General features: G+C 40.0%; 1 protein-coding gene across 2 annotated transcripts in view; it reads left to right on the top strand.

Annotated features, from left to right (window-relative positions):
* The window catches only part of ACVR2A (activin A receptor type 2A), an 89,532-nt gene that overhangs the window by 35,245 nt on the left and 33,275 nt on the right, over positions 1-21,012 (top strand). For both annotated transcript variants that reach the window (XM_070423053.1, XM_070423054.1), the window contains exon 2: positions 19,730-19,937. In XM_070423053.1, coding sequence (XP_070279154.1) covers positions 19,730-19,937 — 208 coding nt within the window. The remainder of the gene's footprint in view (positions 1-19,729; positions 19,938-21,012) is intronic.

Below are 21,012 nucleotides of genomic sequence, written 5' to 3'. Positions count from 1 at the left end.
TGCAGCCTGCTGCTTGGTCGTTTGGTCGCCCCTCACTGCCTCCCCCCGCCCACCCTGCTAGCCTGGTCGCCCCATGCATCCTGCTGCTTAGTCATTTTGTTGACTCTCACTAACCCCCCTGCTGGCCTGGTCATCCCACGCAGCCTGCTGCTCAGTCATATTGTCGACCCTCACTAACGCCCCTGCCGGCCTGGTCGCCCCATGCAGCCTGCTGCTCAGTCGTTTGGTTGTCCCTCACTAACCCCCCTGCCGGCCTTGCCACCCCACTCAGCCTGTTCGGTCGTCCATTCGGTTGTTTTGGATGTGACGGCCCCTGACTCTTTATATATATAGATAGGTAAATGTGTTATATATAAATAGAACATTAGGCCATTTTAGCTCAGAATGGTGCACTGTCTAAAGCAGTGCTGCAAAAGAACTGCAGTGTAAGCCACAAAATGTACTTTTTAGATTTTCTGGTAGCCACATTTAAAAAAGTAAAGAAAAACATGAATTTTTTAATAATACTGAGAGCCCAGTGCATGAATTCATGCACCTTGAAAGGAACTGGGCCAAGAGGCTGCAGTAGGCACAGGGGTGGGTCTCGGCCCATGCTCCGTGCCCCCGTCAGGCTCCTCCCACCGCTGCCCCCAGTCCCCTGTCAGCCGGCAGCCCTGCTCCCACCGCCATCGCTCCCATGCGCTGATGGGGTTGGCCCCACTCGCACCTGCTGACAGCATGGAGCTATTGGGGTTGGCACCAGCAGCAGGTGCAAGCGGAGCCGGCAACATCAGAAGGTGTGAGCAGCAGCTGCTCCCCTGATCGCCCCTCAGGTGCAGGGGGAGGTGGAGAAGCCCTAAGGGGCCATCAGGGCTGGCAGCTGCCACTCACATCCGCTGATGGTGCCAAGTGATCGGGACCAGCACCAGGCACTGGCTGCGGGTGTGAGTGGGGCCGGTGCTGGCAGTGGGTGCGAGCAGGGCCAGGGCTGGCAGCAGGTGAGAGTGTTGCGTGGGACTGTGGCATGCAGGAACAAAGAATTTTCAGTAACAACCAGCGGCTCGCCCTGATGACAGCAACTGGTGCCCCACCTTGGTCTGGTGCCCCCACTCATCTCCACCATCCCGCCATGGTCAATGCCCACCATGTTCCGCACACGCCCCCTGGTGGTCAGCGCACATCATAGCGACCACTTGTTTGGTTGTTCCACCGTTCAGTCTATTTGCATATTAGCCTTTTATTATATAGGATAGGATAGTTTATTTAACTCAGGACATTAAAAATATTTCAACATGAAATCAATATGAAAATTATTGAGTGTTTTCCTTTTTTTGTAATAAGTCTGAAAAATTTGGTGTATATTTTACACTTATGGCACAACTCAATTTAGATTAGCCACATTTCTAGTGTTCAGTAACCACATACGGTAAGTGGCTATTATATAGGACAGCTTAGGTCTAGAGTGTTTGGTGATGCCAGGAAATTGGAGAAGGCATAGGGGATCACATGTGAATCACTAAGATGGACCTAGCACAGGGAATTTTATATGAAACTGAAATTTCAGGAGAGAGCCAGATTGGGAAACTGGTGTGAAACAGAGCTTTGGTAGATGATGGGAAACCATCTGGAAGATGAGAACAGCAGAGATTCAAAAGATGAAAATAGGAATGGCAGAAATTGACAATGACCAATATTCTATAAGAGGAACAAGGTGATTGATTATCATTTTAAGGAAAACATGTTTCCTAATCAAGGGCTTTTAGCCTATGCTATGTCATTACAGTTTGGAAGAGAACAGTAGTTACTCATAATGACACCCAAGAGAAACCATTGAGATCGACAGATAAAATGGATTGCAGAGAAATAATATGGGTAGCAGGGAGGCCGTAGAGGGTGATTTACGCTAATATAGTAGAGAGGAAGGGTCTGAGGTAAATGATTGATTTTTATAAAATAAGAACCGGATAGAGTTCTTAGTGACTTAAGAGCAAATGAAAGATGCAGAATATTATATCAAAATTTATTGCTTAGGCAGTGAATAAGTCTTAGTCAATGGGGCACTGGATACAGTATATGAGGGAAGTTAAGAGCTCATGCTTTTAACTTTGGTCCAGTCCTAGCCTGGCCACTTAACTTTATATTCCTTGGCAAATTATAGCCACCCCAGCCTCAGTTTCTTCACAGAATAGGTAGAAATAGTATCTACTTCATAGAACGATATAGATTAAATGAGATTATGTATGTAGTGACCTTGACCAGTATGACACATCTTCCTGTTATTCTTAGTTTGGAATGTCCAGAGGAAGGAAAAAGTTACAGTAGTGTTTTTTTGTAGTACATGCTCACACCATATCTACTAAGCTATTACCCCTAAAAGCAGTTTTCAGAGTTCAGCTTGGTGAAGCCTCTTGATAATTGATGAAAATTTTTTTAGTCATAATTAAAATTAAGTGAAGAAAGATTTTCTAAGTTTTGTTTTGTAAATGGTGTGGGTAGTGAAAATGAGAATACAAGTCTGGGATTGAGTCCCAGCTACACCACGTAGTCATCTAATAATTGTTTATCTCTCTGGGACTCCATTGAGACTGAATTAAGTAGTGATTCTCAAGCTGTGGTTCGAGGACCTCCCAGCATTAGAATCACCTTGAGTACTGGATAAAAATTCTTGAGCCCATGTTAGACCCATTGAAATAATCTCTGAAGGCAGAGCCAAGGAGGTTTTATTTAGTACTCAAGTGTAGCTGATTCACACCACATCTAACCACCAGAAAGGATGATTCCAAGATCTGTTTTGGTTCAAGTATGAATCTACACATTGTATTATAAGTCTAGAGTAGGAGTTGGATAAAAATAATGATATCTATTCTTATTTACACTGTAAGACTGTTGTGAGACTCAAGTAAAATACCTTTAAGTTTGTAAAATTAGGTTTAAGCGAAAAAACAAATTTTAGGAACCTATAGATTGTAATGTATATAATACATATTATACAAGCATATGTTATAATTTGAAATACATACGTATATAGGCAGTGACTCTTAGCTACAAATCTATAGTGATTTATGTATTAGGTGAGTTTTGGTGGATTACAGATCAAGTTAAGTGTTTGATACCAGATTTCCTATGAACAAAATGAATTTATTTTTATCTCCCATGTCTCATTTAAATTTTTTTGCTTTTATTAGTCACATAGAGGCTAAGCAGGATTATAGACATTCAAACCAGGTGAGTATACAATTTGAAATAAATTTCAAATTTTAATTTTCAAATTTAGAGGTTTAAAACATTTAATATTAGGACTAATTCCTAATATTAATATTAGAAATAATTTTTTCATTATTTCTGTGACTCTTAATTGTTTAAAGTAGAAACCCTGGTTAGGGATTATCTGTAATCTACCATTAATACTCTTTTTCCATCAATTAACCTCTCTGCTCTCAATAGACAAAAAAACCAACCCAGAACAAAAAGCCACCCTGCTACAATGGTACTTTCCCTGGGCGTAAAATATAATCCCTTATTTTCTTCATTTCCAGAGAACAGACTATTATTAAATATTTATTTTGTGTTAGTTACAGTGTTTCATGCTTACAACATTCTTGTTTTCATGTCTAATGTCTACACATCATTTAATATATAGAAATGCTTATTAAAAATGTAGCATCCCAGACAAACAACACACTTTTAGAGAATTTGATTGAGTGGTTCTGGATTGGGTCCCAGAAATCAGCATTTTGGTGATTTTGTTGGAGGTTGTGTAGGTTCCACGCTGGAAATATTGCTCAGAGTTTCTTGTTGCCTCTAGAGACATAAATTGTAGGTACTGGCTCCATAGCATAAATTAGGAATAGTGTGCTTCCAGCTGGAAAATGGCCATAAAAATGTTACACATCAGAACTTCACCTGTGTTTGTGTGTGTTTTCCTCAGTAACTCAAGATAATATTAACACAGATGTTAAATGAAGGGGACAAACCTACCACCTGCAGGTTAAAACTGTTTAGTATCACAGAAAACATTTTTATAAAAAGGAAAATCATAGGACATGGCTGGCTCTTGAAGTAGTTTGTCTATAAGTCTCAGCCCTTCTTTTTAAGTTAGCTTCGGGGATCCCAAAACATTACAGTCTATTAGTGAAAACTGTTAAGATTTTGTGGTGAAATAAGGAAGAAGAAAATAGGGTAACAGGCAGTGTCTGTTACTTCCTTTAAGAAAAACTATGAGCCCTAACCGGTTTGGCTCAGTGGATAGACTGTCGTTCTGCGGACTGAAGGGTCCCAGGTTTGATACCGGTCAAGGGTATGTACCTAGGTTGCAGGCACATCCTCAATAGGGGATGTGCAGGAGGCAGCTGATGGATGTTTCTCTCTAATCTATGTTTCTAACTCTCTATCCTTCTCCCTTCCTCTCTTTGAAATCAATAAAAAAGAAAAAAAAAAGAAAAAGAAAGAAAAAAATCAATAAAATATATTTTTAAAAAAAGAAAAAGAAAAACTATTGAGCTTTATTGCATGTCTGTTAATATGCTCCTGCAAGCATCTTCTTCAACACTGGCATTGACCTCTTGAAAGGATTAAATGCCTTTATTTATTCCCATGAAAAGTCCTTAGGTTTTGGTCATTTTTCTTGTTCCTCATTTAAACAGTCTGATCACTCGTTATTTGTTTTTCTTGTACTATGTCTCATTTTTTGTCTCTCTCCCTGTCTTCTCCCTTTTTACTGTATGGTATAATTATAAAATTAAATAGTGTACAAAAACTTAAAATTCCTAAGTATTAAAGTAAGCAAAAAATTAAAATTTGGTTTGGTAAAAAGCAGTGATGCTCCTTTTTTCTCTTAGTTCTCAGTGTTACATATATGACATTAGTGCTTATTATATTTGAAAATGCCAATATTAGATATGGATCTTGGATTGTGTGGCATCTAAAGCATAACTTTCATCAGATTATCATTGTCATTCTCTTCATTGGATTTATGAGACTTCTAACAACTATAGATATGTAAATTCTCGTTGGGCTCAAACTTTTTTTCAATTACTGTTTTCATTTAGTATTATTTTGTATTAGTTTCATGTGTATAGCATAGTGGTTAAACAGTCATAAACTTTACAAAGTGATCCCCCAATATTTCCAGTACCCACCTAGCACCATATTTAGTTATTACAATGTTATTGGGGCTCAAACGTTCATTGCAATTGTTCCCTGTTCTTAATTTGTTTTTAAAAAGCAAAATTGTGCTTCACTGAAAATTGAGTCAGGTGGGCGTAAGTGCTAAATGGAAAGAGAATGTGAATTCCACCAGGAATTGGTCTTCAGACTTTGTGGAAAGCCAGGGATTAGAATTGTTGACCCCTGAGTCACCAGCCAGCCAGCTGCTTAACTGAGAACAACTCTGATGGATGCAGTTGTTACCCATGTCCTTTCAACTGCTTTTTGTTTCCAACCTTTTCTTCTGTCCTGTTGTTCCTGTCCCTTCTCTCTGTCTCCTCAGTGTACAAATACATCACTTAGTATGACAAGGGGTAACAATAGTAGCATTATTATTAAAGTCTCTGTGTCTCTGAATTCCTTTGCTTCCTGCTTACACATGTTCTGATCCCAGACTTCCATTCTGAGGGTAGACCTGAATCTAAACATTGGCCAGCTGTGCCCTTAGTTTCTGGCACTGGGAAAGTGGCTTTTAACTTGGAAAAAAGAAAGTACCCTATGTTTTAACTTCTTTGAATCTTATTTTCTTATCTTTCATTGGCTCACTAGCAAAAAATTTTTGTCCCACGCTTATTTTTATTTTTTTCAATCTTTAATTTCTTTATTGATTAAGGCAGCCGTGGGCAAACTACGGCCCGCGGGCCGGATCCAGCCCGTGTGAAATGAATAAAACTAAAAAAAAAAAAGACCGTACCCTTTTATGTAATGATGTTTACTTTGAATTTATATTAGTTCACACAAACACTCCATCCATGCTTTTGTTCCGGCCCTCCGGTCCAGTTTAAGAACCCATTGTGGCCCTCGAGTCAAAAAGTTTGCCCACCCCTGGATTAAGGTATTACATATGTGACCTCATATGTACTGTTTTTTTTAAAAAATATATTTTATTGATTTTTTACAGAGAGGAAGGGAGAGGGACAGAGAGCCAGAAACATCGATGAGAGAGAAACATCGATCAGCCGCCTCCTGCACGCCTCCCACTGGGGATGTGCCAGTAACCAAGGCACATGCCCTTGACCGAAATCGAACCCGGGACCCCTCAGTCCGCAGGCCGACGCTCTAGCCACTGAGCCAAACCGGTCAGGGCCGTACTTGTCCCATGTTTAGATGTTTCACAAATAAAGGACTAGTAACAACCCAATAATTGTTAGGGTTTTGTGGATCTTTGTTCCTTAAGAGAAGGATGGATATAAACATTTCTGAGTGGGAGGATTTTGAAGAAATGGTGTAATTGCATTCAAGGTGAGCTAATAGAATTCTTTTAAAAATACTTATTAGAACAGAAGGATATAACAATGTGTTGACTCTCTTGCACTATTAGATTAAAAGTAAATAGGGAGGTGGATGTGGTGATGAAACTGTTTCATGTTTTTATTACGGTGGTGGATGCACAAACTTACACATCTGAAAAACATTGCTTAGAATGAACGCCTGCACGTGCGCGCGCGCGTGCACACACACACACACACAAATACACTAATACACTGAGTGGCCAGATTATTATGACCACCTGACGTTTGTAGGCAAATTAGCCGTACACTGCATCGTATGGGATATGGAAGCTGAAGGCCTGTTGGAACACCTTTGCTGTCTGCAGTTACCAAGATAAAACGTCTCCAATTCGCACAGGAACACAAAGATTGGACAGTTGAACATTGGAAAAAAGTCATGTGGTCCGATGAATCATGTTTCCAGTTGCATCATGCAGATGGCAGAGTGAGAATTTGGCGGGAACAGCATGAAAGCATGCACCCCACATGCATGAGTACAGCCCTTCAAGCTGGTGGGGCAGTGTTACGGTTTGGGGCATGTTTTCCTGGCATGATTTGGGCCCTTTAATTGGTGTGGATTAATGTCTGAATAGCACAACATACCTAAGTATCCTTGCTGATCAAGTTCATCCTATCATGTTGATGGCGTATTCCAATGGAGATGGCTTCTTCCAACAAGACAATGCGCCCTGCCATGGTGCTCGTATTGTGCAGGAGTGGTTTCAAGAACATGAGGGAGACTTACTTTATCTTGCTTAGGTGGCCCCCACAATCACCAGATCTCAATCCAATTGAGCATTTGTGGGGCGAAGTTAAAAGAGCCATCAGGCAGCTGGTTCCACAACCATCAAATCTCACAGACCTGGACAGTGCTATTCATCAGACATGGTGTCAGATTCCTCGCATCACCTTTCAACATCTCGTGGAGTCAGTGCCAAGAAGAATTGCCGCAGTATTGAAGGCAAAAGGTGGCCCAACGAAGTATTGATGTGGGGGGGGTCATAATAATCTGGCCACTCAGTGTAAGTATCAGTAAAGTATGGAAATCTGAATCTGGTGGGTTGTAGCAATGTCACTATCATCCTATATAATAAAAGCCCAATATGCTAAGTGTCTGACCGTTCGACCAGTCACTGTGACATGCACTGACCACCGGGGGGTAGACGCTCCGACCGGTAGGTTAGCTTGCTGCTGGGGTCTGGCCAATCAGGACTGGGCGAGATGGACTGCACATGCTCCAGAGCCCTCCCGTGTCCTTCCCAGGCCCCGATCGGCCCCTATGGGACTGGGCAAGATGGGTTGGACATGCTCCAGAGCCCTCCCGTGTCCCTCCCAGGCCCCGATCGGCCCCTGTGGGACTGGGCAAGATGGGTTGGACATGCCCCAGAGCCCTCCTTCAGTCCCTCCCTGGCCCTGATCAAAAATGGGCGAGACGGGCTGAACACGCCCTGGAGCCCTCCTGCTGTCCCTCCCCAGCCCCGATTGTGCACTGGTGGGGTCTATTGGCCTGGCTTGTGCCCTCTCGCAACCCAGAACCCCTAGGGGGATGTCAGAGAGCTGATTTTGGCCTGATCCCTGCAGGTCAGGCCGAGGGACCCCACTGGTGTACGAATCCGTGCCCCAGGCCTCTAGTAGTTTTATAATTTTACTAAAGGCCCAATGCACAAAATTCGTGCAAGAGTAGGCCTTTCTTCCCCCAGCTGCCGGCACCGGCTTCCCTCTGGCACCCAGGACCCGGGCTTCCCTCTGGCTGCTGGCAGGTACCCGGGACCCAGGCTTCCCTCACAGCCCCAACTTTGTCTGGAAGGTCTTCCGGAAAGACTTCCGGAAGGATGTCCAGTCTAATTAGATATTATGCTTTTATTATGTTATAGATAAGTTGTTACCACTGGGGGAAACTAGATAAGAGTAAATGGGATCTCCCCTGACCCTCGTTATGTTATTCCATTACAATTGCATGTAAATCTATCGTTTTAAAATATTTTAATTGAAATAGGTAAATAGTTTAATATTCTTCAGTTCTACTTCTCCAGGGTTGTCTGTTATACTGCTGAACACAAAAAGTTTTTTTTTTATTATTAGCTTAAGTAAACAGGAATTTTTCTAGCTTTATTAATCAGATATAGGTGCTGGAATACTAGAAAATAGTTTAATTCTTTACATAGTAAAACATATCAGTTATTGATTGTTGAAGTAAACATGGATTGTTTCCAGTGTAAACATGACATTTCAAGTGAAAGTTTCATTAGTGAAGGTGATAAAAATCATGGACTAGATATAGTATGCTTTACAGATATTTATATAAAAGATTTCTGAAGGAGGCTGGTCTGGACTATTTTCTATAACTTTGATCTTGATTAAAACTGTTAGTGTTACATTTATCATACTGCTTTTTTTTTACTCTTCAATAACTGTATTAACTACTGACTGGTTAATATAGAGAAATGTGAATTCTTACAGTAAAAATTATTGCCTGTAGTATGTTTTGTTTCATTAAGTTGTGGAGGGAAAAATCTGTTGAGATATTATTAAAATAATTCTTTTATGGTAATTAACATAGAAAATGTTAGATTTTGGGTTGTATTAATATATCAAGACTATTAAATTATTACATTTTTTTCTTTCAGTTAGAAGGTAAAGATTAAAGCTAGATTGGAGAAAATATTTTAAAATTATGTGAAGGATTTAGATGACATATACTTGATAAATCCTACCTTCCCCCAACTGGTGGGCGGAGTATGATGTAACCTGCAGCCCGGAAATACCTGAGTGCCTAACCATGTACTTTATATATGGATATACATTCAGCCACTAATCAGCACCTGCCAAATACCCTAAGCCCTTGTTCCTAATTACCTGAGTGCCTAACTATGTACCTTATATGGACCATACATTAAGCCACCAATCAGCACGTGCCGAGTACCCAAAGCCCCCATTCCTTCCCATTCCTCTCAAAAGGAGTGCTCACCCCTGCACAGGTTGCTGCTCTCCCCTTGCAAGACAGCCCGGCAGGTCTTTCCCCTAATAAAGCCTGTAACACCTGGTTTTCAGCTCCCGACTGATCTTTCAGTACTTACCTGAAATTTTTGCTTAGTTTTCTTTGGGTTTTGGAGGAAGAGTGCATGTTTTTGTATTACTGTGACTTAGATAGTTTCAGAGAAAGGATGTTAGACTTAAGGGCTCTTACTTGTCTCTTACGGATTAAATAGCAAATGAGGCTTTCTTTAAATCAACTGATTATTATAATTTTTTAAAAGTTTACAGATCAGTGGTTTCTTGGGAATGAAGAAGATGGTAAAGATAATGTTTTTAAAAAAATCTTACTAAATTTAATCAAACAGTTCTCAGTGGTTTAGGAACTTATTTCCAAACTAGTGTTAATTTTGTTCATTTCATGATCTGGTAATTTCAACTTTTTCAAGCATTTTCTCAATGTTTTAACTGCATTCTGCTATCGCATCCATTAAAAGGGGTTAGAGATAAGGAGGGTGGTTGTACTAGTAGAAAGACTATATCAAGGCCTGAAAGAGTTTGATGTTCAAAGGAAGTTCACTTGTCTGGTGTGAATTGAAGCTGAAGAGGAGCCAAACTGTGGAAGGACTTGTATGTGTTCACGTTTTATTTTAAGGCAAAGAGCAGTGGGAAGCCCTTTAATGGCTTTAAATTGGAGGAGTGACTTGATTTTGTTCACTTTAATAAAGGATCTGACTTTGAATGAAGAAAGGATTGGATGGGATAAAAGTGGAAGCTGGGAAATCAGGAAGATTATTGCTCCTGTTCAGGGAGATATATTGGTGACTTGCAGTAATAGTAATAATAACCTTCTTACTCCACTGACACCTCCTTCAAAAACTTGTTTAGAGTTTCTCTAATTCTTTTACTTACGACTTGAGTCTCTAACCTGATTTTGGTCTTTTTTGTTTGTTTCAGCTATATATAAACTTTTATTTGACAAGATAGGTAATATTATTTTATTCGTTAAGGGTGCTAGTATGAATTTCTTTATAGCTAGTATGACTTTATGTAGGATTTATTTATCCTTACTACCTATTAATGAGTTGATATGGCTGCTCTTAATATCAAACTGGTGACTAGTGAGCACTTTTTATGCTGTCAGTATACTCACTTTTTATTTGTTACTCATCTTTTTACCTTCTAAATTTAGTCTAAGACAAAAGTTACTTTTTTTAGAGGTATTAATATAATTTTTTTCTTTTAAATAAAGAACATTGTTAAAGATAAAAATTTCCTGGTCTTTGTAATTTTCTGATTATCTATTCCTGCCTTTCCACTTACCTTACTGAAGAAATTAGAATGAACCTTAATTGAAGTTCAGAAATATCTAATGATTTGTGAGTTTCTCTCTTTTTTTACTTCCAGTGTTTTGTTTTGAAAATTAAACCTCTCACTTTTCTCTTCTTATCAAGTTGAGGCTAAAGATTTCTCAGATTTTGAAAATATTTCTTTCACTATTTCTGCTTAGTACCTAAGGGTCAGAGTGCCTGACACAGTGTGTGCCAGCACTATATATTTGTTGAATGTAGATGATGCTCTATTTGTGGGAAAGACATAGTATCCTATAAGATTTCATTTAACGTGTCACCAAAATAGACATTTAAGTATCCTGTCGGGATGGAAGGGGTAGAAGAGTGGAAATTTCTCATTTATAAATGGAAAAACATTGGTTTCCTATTTTTCCTGTTCTTTGCTTAGTTGGAAATCTCTTCCCATCTATAATAATAAAAGGGTAACATGCTAATTAGACCGGACATCCTTCCAGATGACCTTCCGGACGAAGCTGGGAATGCGAGGGCTGAGCCCCTTGCACGAATTTCATTCATCGATCCTCTAGTCTATCTATACTAATAAAAGGATAATATGCTAATTAGACTGGATGTCTTCCGGATGGCCTTACGGACGTCCTTCCTGACAAAGCCGGGCCCTGGTGAAGCCGCCCCGCCCCTGGTCCTGGTCCCCTGTGGCTGCAGCCACAGCCCGGGCAAAACCGCCCAGGTCCTGGATTACAAGAGGCATCCCCTGAGGGGTCCCAGATTGAAGAGGGTGCAGGCTGGGCTGAGGGACCCTCCTCCGCCCCATGCACAAATTTTGTGCATCAGGCCTCTAGTAATATAAGAAACCTTCTTATATTGATTTAAATGAGAAGAAAGCAGGTCTTTTCTTACAGCCATTACCTTTCCCCTCTTTTTTATATTTAAAAAGGCACAGGGTAGTTGAGGTCTGGAAATACCCAGGTTTTCTTGGACTGTCATAGAAAAATAATCTTCAGTGTGTTCCCACATGCTAGTTAATTGAATCAGAAATTTTGAGTGTTGTGATTTGCTCTTTTGCTGGCTCCTGTATACATACACTAGAGCAGTGGTTCTCAACCTTCCTAATGCGGCGACCCTTTAATACAGTTCCTTATGTTGTGCTGACCCCCAATTTCATTGTTACAAATTGAACATTATTAAAGCATAGTGATTAATCACAAAAACAATATGTAATTATATATGTGTTTTCCAATGGTCTTAGGCAACCCCTGTGAAAAGGTCATTCGACCCCAAAGGGGTCACGACACACAGGTTGAGAACTGCTGCACTAGAGGCTTGGTGCACAAATTCGTGCACGGTTGGGGTCTGGCTGGCCTGCCCAGATTAGGGCTGATTGTCCTGCAAATTGTCCCCTCGATCGATTGGGAGTTATACCAGGAGGAGGGTCCAGCCGGTCAACTGCCTATGACCCCTCCCCCCGGCTGGCCCTGCCCCCCATCAGCACCTCCAATCAGTTATTAGTCACAGGTTGAGAACCACTGCCTTAGGAGGATGAGGATGGTTACTTTTAAAAATGAATGCTCTCTGGATTCTGATGCCTTCATATTGTATTTTCTTTGCCTGTGTGTCAGTGTGTGTATGTGACTTTTATTTTTTTTAATTAAATCTTTATTGTTCAGATTATTACATTGGTTCCTCTTTTTTCCCCCCATAACTCCCCTCCACCCAGTTCCCACCCCACCCTCCACCCTCACTCCTCACCCACTGTCTTCATCCATAGGTGCACGATTTTTGTCCAATCTCTTCCCGCACCCCCCACACCCCTTTCCTCCCCAAGAATAGTCAGTCCATTCCCTTTCTGTGTTCCTGATTCTATTATAATCACCAGTTCATTCTGTTCATCAGATTATTTATTCACTTGATTTTTAGATTCACTTGTTGATAGATGTGTATTTGTTGTTCATAATTTGTATCTTTACCTTTTTCTTCTTCTACTTCTTCTTAAAGGATACCTTTCAGCATTTCATATAATACTGGTTTGGTGGTGATGAACTCCTTTAGCTTTTTCTTATCTATGAAGCTCTTTATCTGATCTTCACTTCTGAATGATAGCTTTGCTGGATAAAGTAATCTTGGTTGTAGGTTCTTGGTATTCATCACTTTGAATATTTCTTGCCACTCCCTTCTGGCCTGCAGAGTTTCTATTGAGAAATCAGCTGACAGTCATATGGGTATTCCCTTGTAAGTAACTGAGTTTCTTTCTCTTGCTGCTTTTAAGATTCTCTCTTTGTCTTTTGCTCTTGGCATTTTAATTATGATGTGTCTTGGTGTGTTCCTCTTTGGATTCCTTTTGTTTGGGGTTCTATGCACTTCCTGGACTTGTAAGTCTATTTCTTTCACCAGGTAGGGGAAGTTTTCTGTCATTATTTCTTCAAATAGGTTTTCAATATCTTGCTTTCTCTCTTCTTCTGGCACCCCTATAATTCTGATGTTGGTACGCTTGAAGCTGTCCCAGAGGTTTCTTACACTATCTTTGTATTTTTGGATTCTTTTTTCATTTTGCTTTTCTGGTTGGGTGTTTTTGCTTCTTCGTATTTCAAATTTTTGACTTGATTCTTGCGATCCTCTGGTCTGCTGTTGGGAGTCTCTATAATATTCTTTATTTCAGTCAGTGTATGCTTAATTTCTAGTTGGTCCTTTATAACAACATCGAGGGTCTCACTAGATTTCTTGAGGATCTCACTACATTTATCAGCGGTTTCTAGAAAATTCTTGAAAAACCTAAAAAGTGTGGTTTTGAACTCTATATCCAGTAGTTTGCTTTCCTCCATTTCTGTCATTTGTGTCCTGTTTCTTTGTCTAGGCATTTTTTATGCTTCGCTGTGTCGATAGAGTGGCTTTCTGTGCTAAGTGTCCCAATTACCTGAGGTAGACACTCTTGGTGCACCCCCTTGTGGGCTTTGTGCACAGTCTTGTTGTAGTTAAGCCTTGATTGTTGTAGTTAACACTGGGAGGATTTGACCTCCAGGCCAATTGGCTGTGAGAATCAGCTGTGTCTACGGTGGGAGAACTTCTGTGCTGAAGACACCCACCCTTCTGGGGCAAGACTTGCTTCAGTGGGGTTTTGGTGCTTACTGAGTCTGCCCCCTGAGTGTGTCCCTTATAGATCTGAGGAGTTGTAATTGGATAGTCCCACTCTGACCACTGGGTACACTGGCTCTGGGATCTAAGGAGGTGCTAATCTAGTCTCTGCCTGCGGCTACCCAGCAGAAGCCAGCTCTAAAGCTATGCAAGTTGCCCTGAGGCCTTGGGGCAGCTGCAGTTTGTTAAGTAATTTTCAGATTACAAAGGGCCGGGCCTTGCATATGCAAAAGCCTCTGTGCATGGCTTGGGCGGGGCGGGGTCCCAGGGGATCAACAGGGTGGGCGGAGCGAGCAGTCTTGCCCTCAGAGGCCCTGGCTATCTCTGCGAGTGCCTCCGAGAGAAAGCTTCCCTCGAGTTCTGACCGATGCCAGATAGTCCCGTTTCTCCTGTATGAGTCTGGGTCCCCAGAGACTCGCCAGGAACTGGAGCTCAAAGCCTGAGACTCCCTCCCGATTTTAAAAGACAATCGTGTCCTCAGCCACCAGCCCTCTCCGTGTGCACCTCTGCACCTTTGTATTTGACTTCCGCACCACACCTCCTCTGAGTCTCGGTGTGCTTTTCTCTTTCCTTCTAGTTGTAGAAATTCCACTCAGCCAGCCTTCCTGTGGTACTGGATGATGTCTGTTATGTCTTTTAGTTTTATTTTTGAAGTGGTTGTGTGAGGCAGCAATCTCTGGTGTTTACCTATGCCGCCATCTTGGTTTCTCCCTCTATGTGACTTTTAAAGAAAATTTTTTTTCTTTTGGGTCTTCTGGAAGAAAATATTATAATGGGTGTCTTTTGTTATTTAGTAGTTTAGTAACTGATTGCAGGTAGTTAGCATCTTTCATTGAATAAGCCCATGTATAGAGTACATTTTGTATTTAGTGAAGAGTTTAAGAAAGAAGGTCCTCTAAAAGTTTTGCTAAGACAGAAATGCATCTTTTTGTATTAGACCAGCCATGGGCAAACTATGGCACTCGGGCCGGATCCGGCCCGTTTGAAATGAATAAAACTAAAAAAAAAAAAGACTGTACCCTTTTATGTAATGATGTTTACTTTGAATTTTTATTCACACAAACACTCCATCCATGCTTTTGTTCTGGCCCTCCCGTCCAGTTTAACCGTTTGAGTCCCAAGCAGCGCGATCGTGCTGCTGAGATTTTATGTCGAGAAAACATACGATTCGTTTGAGTCCCAGGGGGTATTGAAAAAACACTGTCGAAGAATCCCAAACAGCGCAACCGCACTTTCTCTAAATGAATACGAAAGACCCAAACAGCGTGATAGTGCTTGTTTTATTTTATGTCGAGAAATACCAAGCAGCGCGATTGCATGCTTGGGACTCAAACGGTTAAGAACCCATTGTGGCCCTCGAGTCAAAAAGTTTGCCCACCCCTGTATTAGACTCTTTCTACAATTAAGTAGTTTAAGAAATAGGCAAATTGTAAGGAATTTATTTAAAGGGGACTGGGCTGCTTGCCTCTTTTATAAGAGAAAATTCTCCCATTACAAAGTTTGTGCTCTCTTTGGAACTCTAAAACTTTATGTTGAGCCTTTTTAAGAAAGAGATTTGAAAAAATGAGCAACTTATATATGTTTTTCAAATCTTGGTCTGTATAAAAGTAGATACATACTTCTTTTGGAACTATGTACATGGGGAAAATTAGTCAGTTATGAGTTAATGTTGAAATACATTTAAGATGGTTATCTTAGTAATTTGTCAGGAATGAATATTAGGAGTCCTTAAATAGCCAATAGTTAAATATTGACTTCTAAGTACTTTTACGCTCCTTATTCCACACGCACATGCATACTCTGTATCTAGTGTCACAACATACGTTTATCTCCTTAGTTTATTCTATATTAAGTTTTGTTTTTAGTTTATAGTACTTGAGCTAGATGGACAGAATCTTGCACTATTTTGTCAGACTAATAGTAAGTACTAAATACAGAATATAATAGGCCAGGCAAAAAAAATATTCCTGGAAAGAATGCCAGAAAGTGTTTGTATTTTCCTTCAGAAGTGGTTGTTTGGTGGTAGGAAAGTGCTTAGTTTAAAAAAAATTAGATTGACAGGGCCTAAAATGTTGCATTTGAAAATTTATTCTGCTTCCTCATATTTCTAACCTGTTTATCAGAAGTCTTTTGGGATATTGTGGACTTGACTTTTCTTGCTAGTGCTTTCAAAGAGCCCAGGACAGCCAGATAGGGAAGGTGACTTGTGTTCTATGATGTGTATTAATATAGAAAATAAATGATACAGAAGACATATGATGTTTATAGTTGCAATAGAAACAAATTACTAAAATGAGTTATTTCAGATATTACATAACACAAAAGTAATAAACAAGAATTTTAATTTTTCTTTTCTAAAAAAAGAATTTTAATCCTAGTATTATAAATATGAACAACACTATTGGTGATTTTCAAAATAAAGCTAGTTAAGTGACCCTGTGTCTGTTATTATTTAACTAGAGGCCCGGTGCACAAAATTAGTGCACTGGTGTGTGTGTCGGGGGGTCTGCCTGCTGCCTTAGGCCCGATCCCAGAATACTGACATTCCCCTTGCAATCTGGGACCGCTGGCTCCTAACCACTTGCCTGCCTGCCAGCCTGATGCCCCTAACTGCTCCATTGGCAGCTTGATTGCTCCCCAATGCTCCCCTGCTGGCTTGATCTCACCCTAACTGCTCCCCTGCTGGCTTGATCGCCCCCCTAACTGCTCCCCTGCCAGCCTAATTGCCCCCCAACTGCCCTCCCTGCCAGCCTTATCACCCCCAATTGCCCTCCCCTGCTGGCCTGATCGCCCCCAACTGCCTCCCCTGCTGGCCTGATTGCCCCCAACTGCCTTCCCCTGTCGGCCTGATCGCCCCTAACTGCCTCTGCTCGGCCCCTGCCACCATGGCTTTGTCCAGAAGGACATTGGGAAGATATCTGGTCTAATTAGCATATTACTGTTTTATTAGTATAGATTCCCTGTGTTGTACACTACATACTTGTTGACTATTTTTATAACTGGCAATTTGTATTTCTTAATTCCTTCACCTTTTTTACCCATCCCTCCTACCCCCTCCCATATGGCAACTATGAATTTGTTCTCTGTATGAGTTTTAAACCAATTTTTTTTTTTTTATCTCTTACTTTCTTATACTTGGCGAGATCAAATGAGGGACTATGCAAAGAAAAAACTTGATCTCTGTATTCTAATTTGCCATCCCTTTTGATACCTGGGACCATCTGGTTAGCAGATACTAGTAGACCTTTGCTTTTTATTGGGTAGTTAGTAAGGCTTACTGGGTTTCTTTCCATTCCAACAGTTTTCTTATTGTTTTCAAATTAATCTTAAAAATACCTCTTTTATTTTTTTAACTTAAAAAAAACTTTATTTTTGAAAGTATTACAAATGTCCCTGTTGTGGTCCAACCCCAGCAGGTCCAGGGGTTCCCAAAGGTGTGGACGGAGTCGGTGAAGAAGGAATGACACAGCGATAGTGTTCAGTTGATCAGCAGCCTAGCCAGGTTCTCTAGCCAGGTTCTAGCCAGGTTCGGTCTTTATTGTCCTGTTATATCTGTATTTATACCAGTTGATTTTAATCCTATCCATTCTATTCCAAAGGTTAGGGCGTTTGTTAATCTAGGTCTTTTGAGTTTAATCCTGTCTAGGTTAATCTCTGTGTTCCATTATAAGGGCTATTCCAAGGTCACTGCTTTACTGATATGCTACAAGGAAGTGACTGAAGGGGATTATCCTACCCAGTAAAGGTTATGTCCTCCCAGCCTCGCTGCTTGCCTTCCTTGGGACTGCCCTGTGTTGGTGGGTCTCCAGGGGTATAGGCTTTGGTACTTTCCCTGGTGGACAGACCCCTGGGGATGTGGGCCCAACAAGTCCCAAATTTATTGCCAACAGTCTTAGTCCAAGTTCCTCATGGTATTTCTGTAACCCTAGGGGGTTTCACTGATTTATTCTCTTCCTTAGTCCTGTTAATCCCTAACTCCAGGGAAAAAATCCTCACCTGGGGAAACAACCTTTCTCGGGGAGGTGGCCTTTTTAAAACACATAGTGCTAAGAGGGGGAGCAAACATATTAAGAACAGTATGCCATATACACCAGGTTCCTTGAAACATGCTGTGCAGATGTTTCTTCCCTGCAGCGACTGTGTCAAGCAGCAAGGATGGACTGGCTTCCTGCATGTCCCCTTTTTTCTCATTGACCCCTTATAGCCTGCCCCACACCCTTCTTTCTTTTAACTTTTGATGTCTTCCAGATCTGTCTATATTATACCCAGTACAAAAGAATATAGACTTCTTATGTCTAGTAAGAACAGTCTTCTCACAATATTCACAACCCTGTTTGGTTATGGCCTTCCCTGCCTTTGTTTACCTTACTCTGTCTCTCCTTCATAGCCCTGTCTTAGTCCCATTTTCTCTATAAAGTCTTTCCTTTCTTCTTTGTCCCTGAGAATTGATTTAATACACATTTATTGAGCTCCTGTACTGTTCCAGGCACTGGTAGTACAAAGAAGATACCAGGGCTTTGTCTAGCTCTTAGTCTAATGGAGGTTCTAGGTTTTTATCTTAAAATTCTTACAGCATTTATTTATAGCCCTTATCTTGATGTTTTAATCTATAGTACAAGTATATAATCAGTTTTTTATGTGTAAATATACTATATAAAGCAAAGTTTTCTCTGGAAGATTATTCTTTAGAAAAAGAGTAATTTTATATTTGAGTCCTTACAAAGTTTTCATATTTGAGGCTCTCAGTAATTTTATTTTGAATAAAAATACAGTGTTTGGAGAAGACAGATAACCTTGAAATGATGCCAGTCAGTGCTAGTTTTGAATGTGTATGGAGGTTTCTGGAGGAAATAGGTAGAAGGGATAAAGAGTTTAACAAATGAATTGTTCATGGGGGTTGTTGGTTTAGTATCATAATTTGTTGTAAACTATTTACAAAGGTTGTAAAAAAATTTAAAAGCTCATTTTTCCTTGCTTTCCCATGTAACACAAAAGATAATTTCTCTAAAGTTAGTTACAGTGAAAAATCTGAAACCATTAATGAGCTTCTTGTCCTCTGTACCATTAAAATGTAATGGGCTATTTTGAACATTGAATAGATTTTCCCCCTTAAATACTTTTATAACATAACACATAATTCATTTGAAAAGCATTGGTTTTCTGAATTATATAGACCTTCTAAATATTGGTACATTTTGTTATTCAATATTTAAATGTAACATTTGTTAATATCATCACTGACTGCATCAGAAAGTTCTTTACGTATTGGGAAGGTGTCATGCTAATGGTGGTGAATACAAATTTTCAAAAATTCTTAATTTTGTGTGAAAACTCAAATTTTTGATGCATACTGTCAGTTGTTTTTCTTGAAGTAACTGGTTTACATGATTCATTTTTAAGACCTTACCAGATACCCAAATCTGAGATAACCATGGCTGGTTCATTTCACAACTCAATCATGCAAGGGCTTTTTCTTGAGGCAACCATTTTCAGTATGCAGCAGAAGTGCCTTAGTTCCTATTTTGTTACACAGAATATTGAACTCTACTCAAAGGTTAAGATTTAATAAAATGAACAGTTTTACTGCTTTTTATCAAGGACATTCTTTAGTAAAGTGAAACTGGTCTTTTCCAGAGAAATCTTGTGATATATGTACTCACTTTCTATTATTATGTTTATTATACTTAAAATGCAGTGATTGACCTAGAAACCTACAACTAATGTTATAACTGTAGGTTATAACACTAGGAAGACAGTAAATTATTGACATTTTCAGAAGATCTGAAGTTAGTATATTGGGAGACAATCTTTTATTTTAAGAGCGAATGCAGTTACATTAAATTGTGTTTTATTATCTTATAGGTGCTATACTTGGTAGATCAGAAACTCAGGAGTGTATTTTCTATAACGCTAATTGGGAAAGAGATAAAACCAATCGAACTGGTGTTGAACTCTGTTATGGTGACAAAGATAAACGGAGACATTGTTTTGCTACCTGGAAGAATATTTCTGGTTCCATTGAAATAGTGAAGCAAGGTTGTTGGCTGGATGATATCAACTGCTATGACAGGTAAGGAAACATTTCTTTTTTTATGATAGCATTGAGTAATTTTTACCACCACAACTCCTTTTAAAGGGGATAGATCAATGCATGTATTTTTCACTTTATTTCTTTTTTTGTAAACATGGGATTATGAAGACCATTGTAACACTAGAGGCCTGGTGCACGAATTCGTGCACAGGTGGGGTCCCTCCGCCTGGCTGGCAATTGGGGCCAATCAGGGCCATCTCGCCCAGTCCTGATTGGGGCCGGTGGCTAGGGAGGGGCCACGGGAGGGCTATCAGGCATGTCTGGCCCCATCTCACCCATTCCCGATCGGCCGACCCCAGCAGTAAGCTAACCTACTGGTTGGAGCATCTGCCCCTTGGTGGTCAGTGCATGTCTTACTGACCGGTTGGTCAACCTCTCAGTCAGATACTTAGCATATTGGGCTTTTATATATAGAGATTCTCTAATGACAAGAGATGTATTTTAAAGTAATAAAATAAATGTGACATGTTTATATTTTATCTTCGATATAAATGACCAAGTAATGAGAAATATAGATAAAAAACATGTCTTTCCTTATATTGTTAGGATTATAAATGTGTGTTTTTTTTAATAACAATTTTAAGGAAAAAGGATTTTTAAAATTGCTTTAAAAGAGAATATATCCGTTGAAAATTTATTCTCAAGGAGATGAAAGTTTAATCGTAGTATTTAATTTCCTTTTAGGTTTCTTCTTTATGTATGTGGAATAAATTGATTTTACTTTATTTTTTCCTTTTTTTTCCCTTGCAAAGTAGGCCTTTGTACTTTATCCCAAGAGACATTTTAACTTGATGTTCAGAATTACATCAGAACTAACACAGTCCTCATAGAAAACTGCATTTTATTTAAAAGATCTTGTTTAAATTGTTTTATTCTATATTGACAATGAAATACAGTGCACATGTAATTGACTGTCAGTGATTTTTCGTGGAGGAGCCCATAGATGTTGGGCTGATCACTTAAACTGCCTGGGTTTTTTCACTGCGGGTGGGTGCTGATGACTGGCAGAGGCTGCAAAGTCCTAGATAACCAGACTTCTTGGAGCCAAAAAACT

This window comes from Myotis yumanensis, unplaced genomic scaffold (assembly GCF_028538775.1).
Source record: "Myotis yumanensis isolate MYYU_CA2020_CCGP unplaced genomic scaffold, mMyoYum1.0.hap1 SCAF_8, whole genome shotgun sequence".
NCBI lineage: Eukaryota > Metazoa > Chordata > Mammalia > Chiroptera > Vespertilionidae > Myotis > Myotis yumanensis.
Note: the sequence above shows the minus strand (reverse complement) of the source record. Positions and strands in the feature narration are given on the sequence as shown.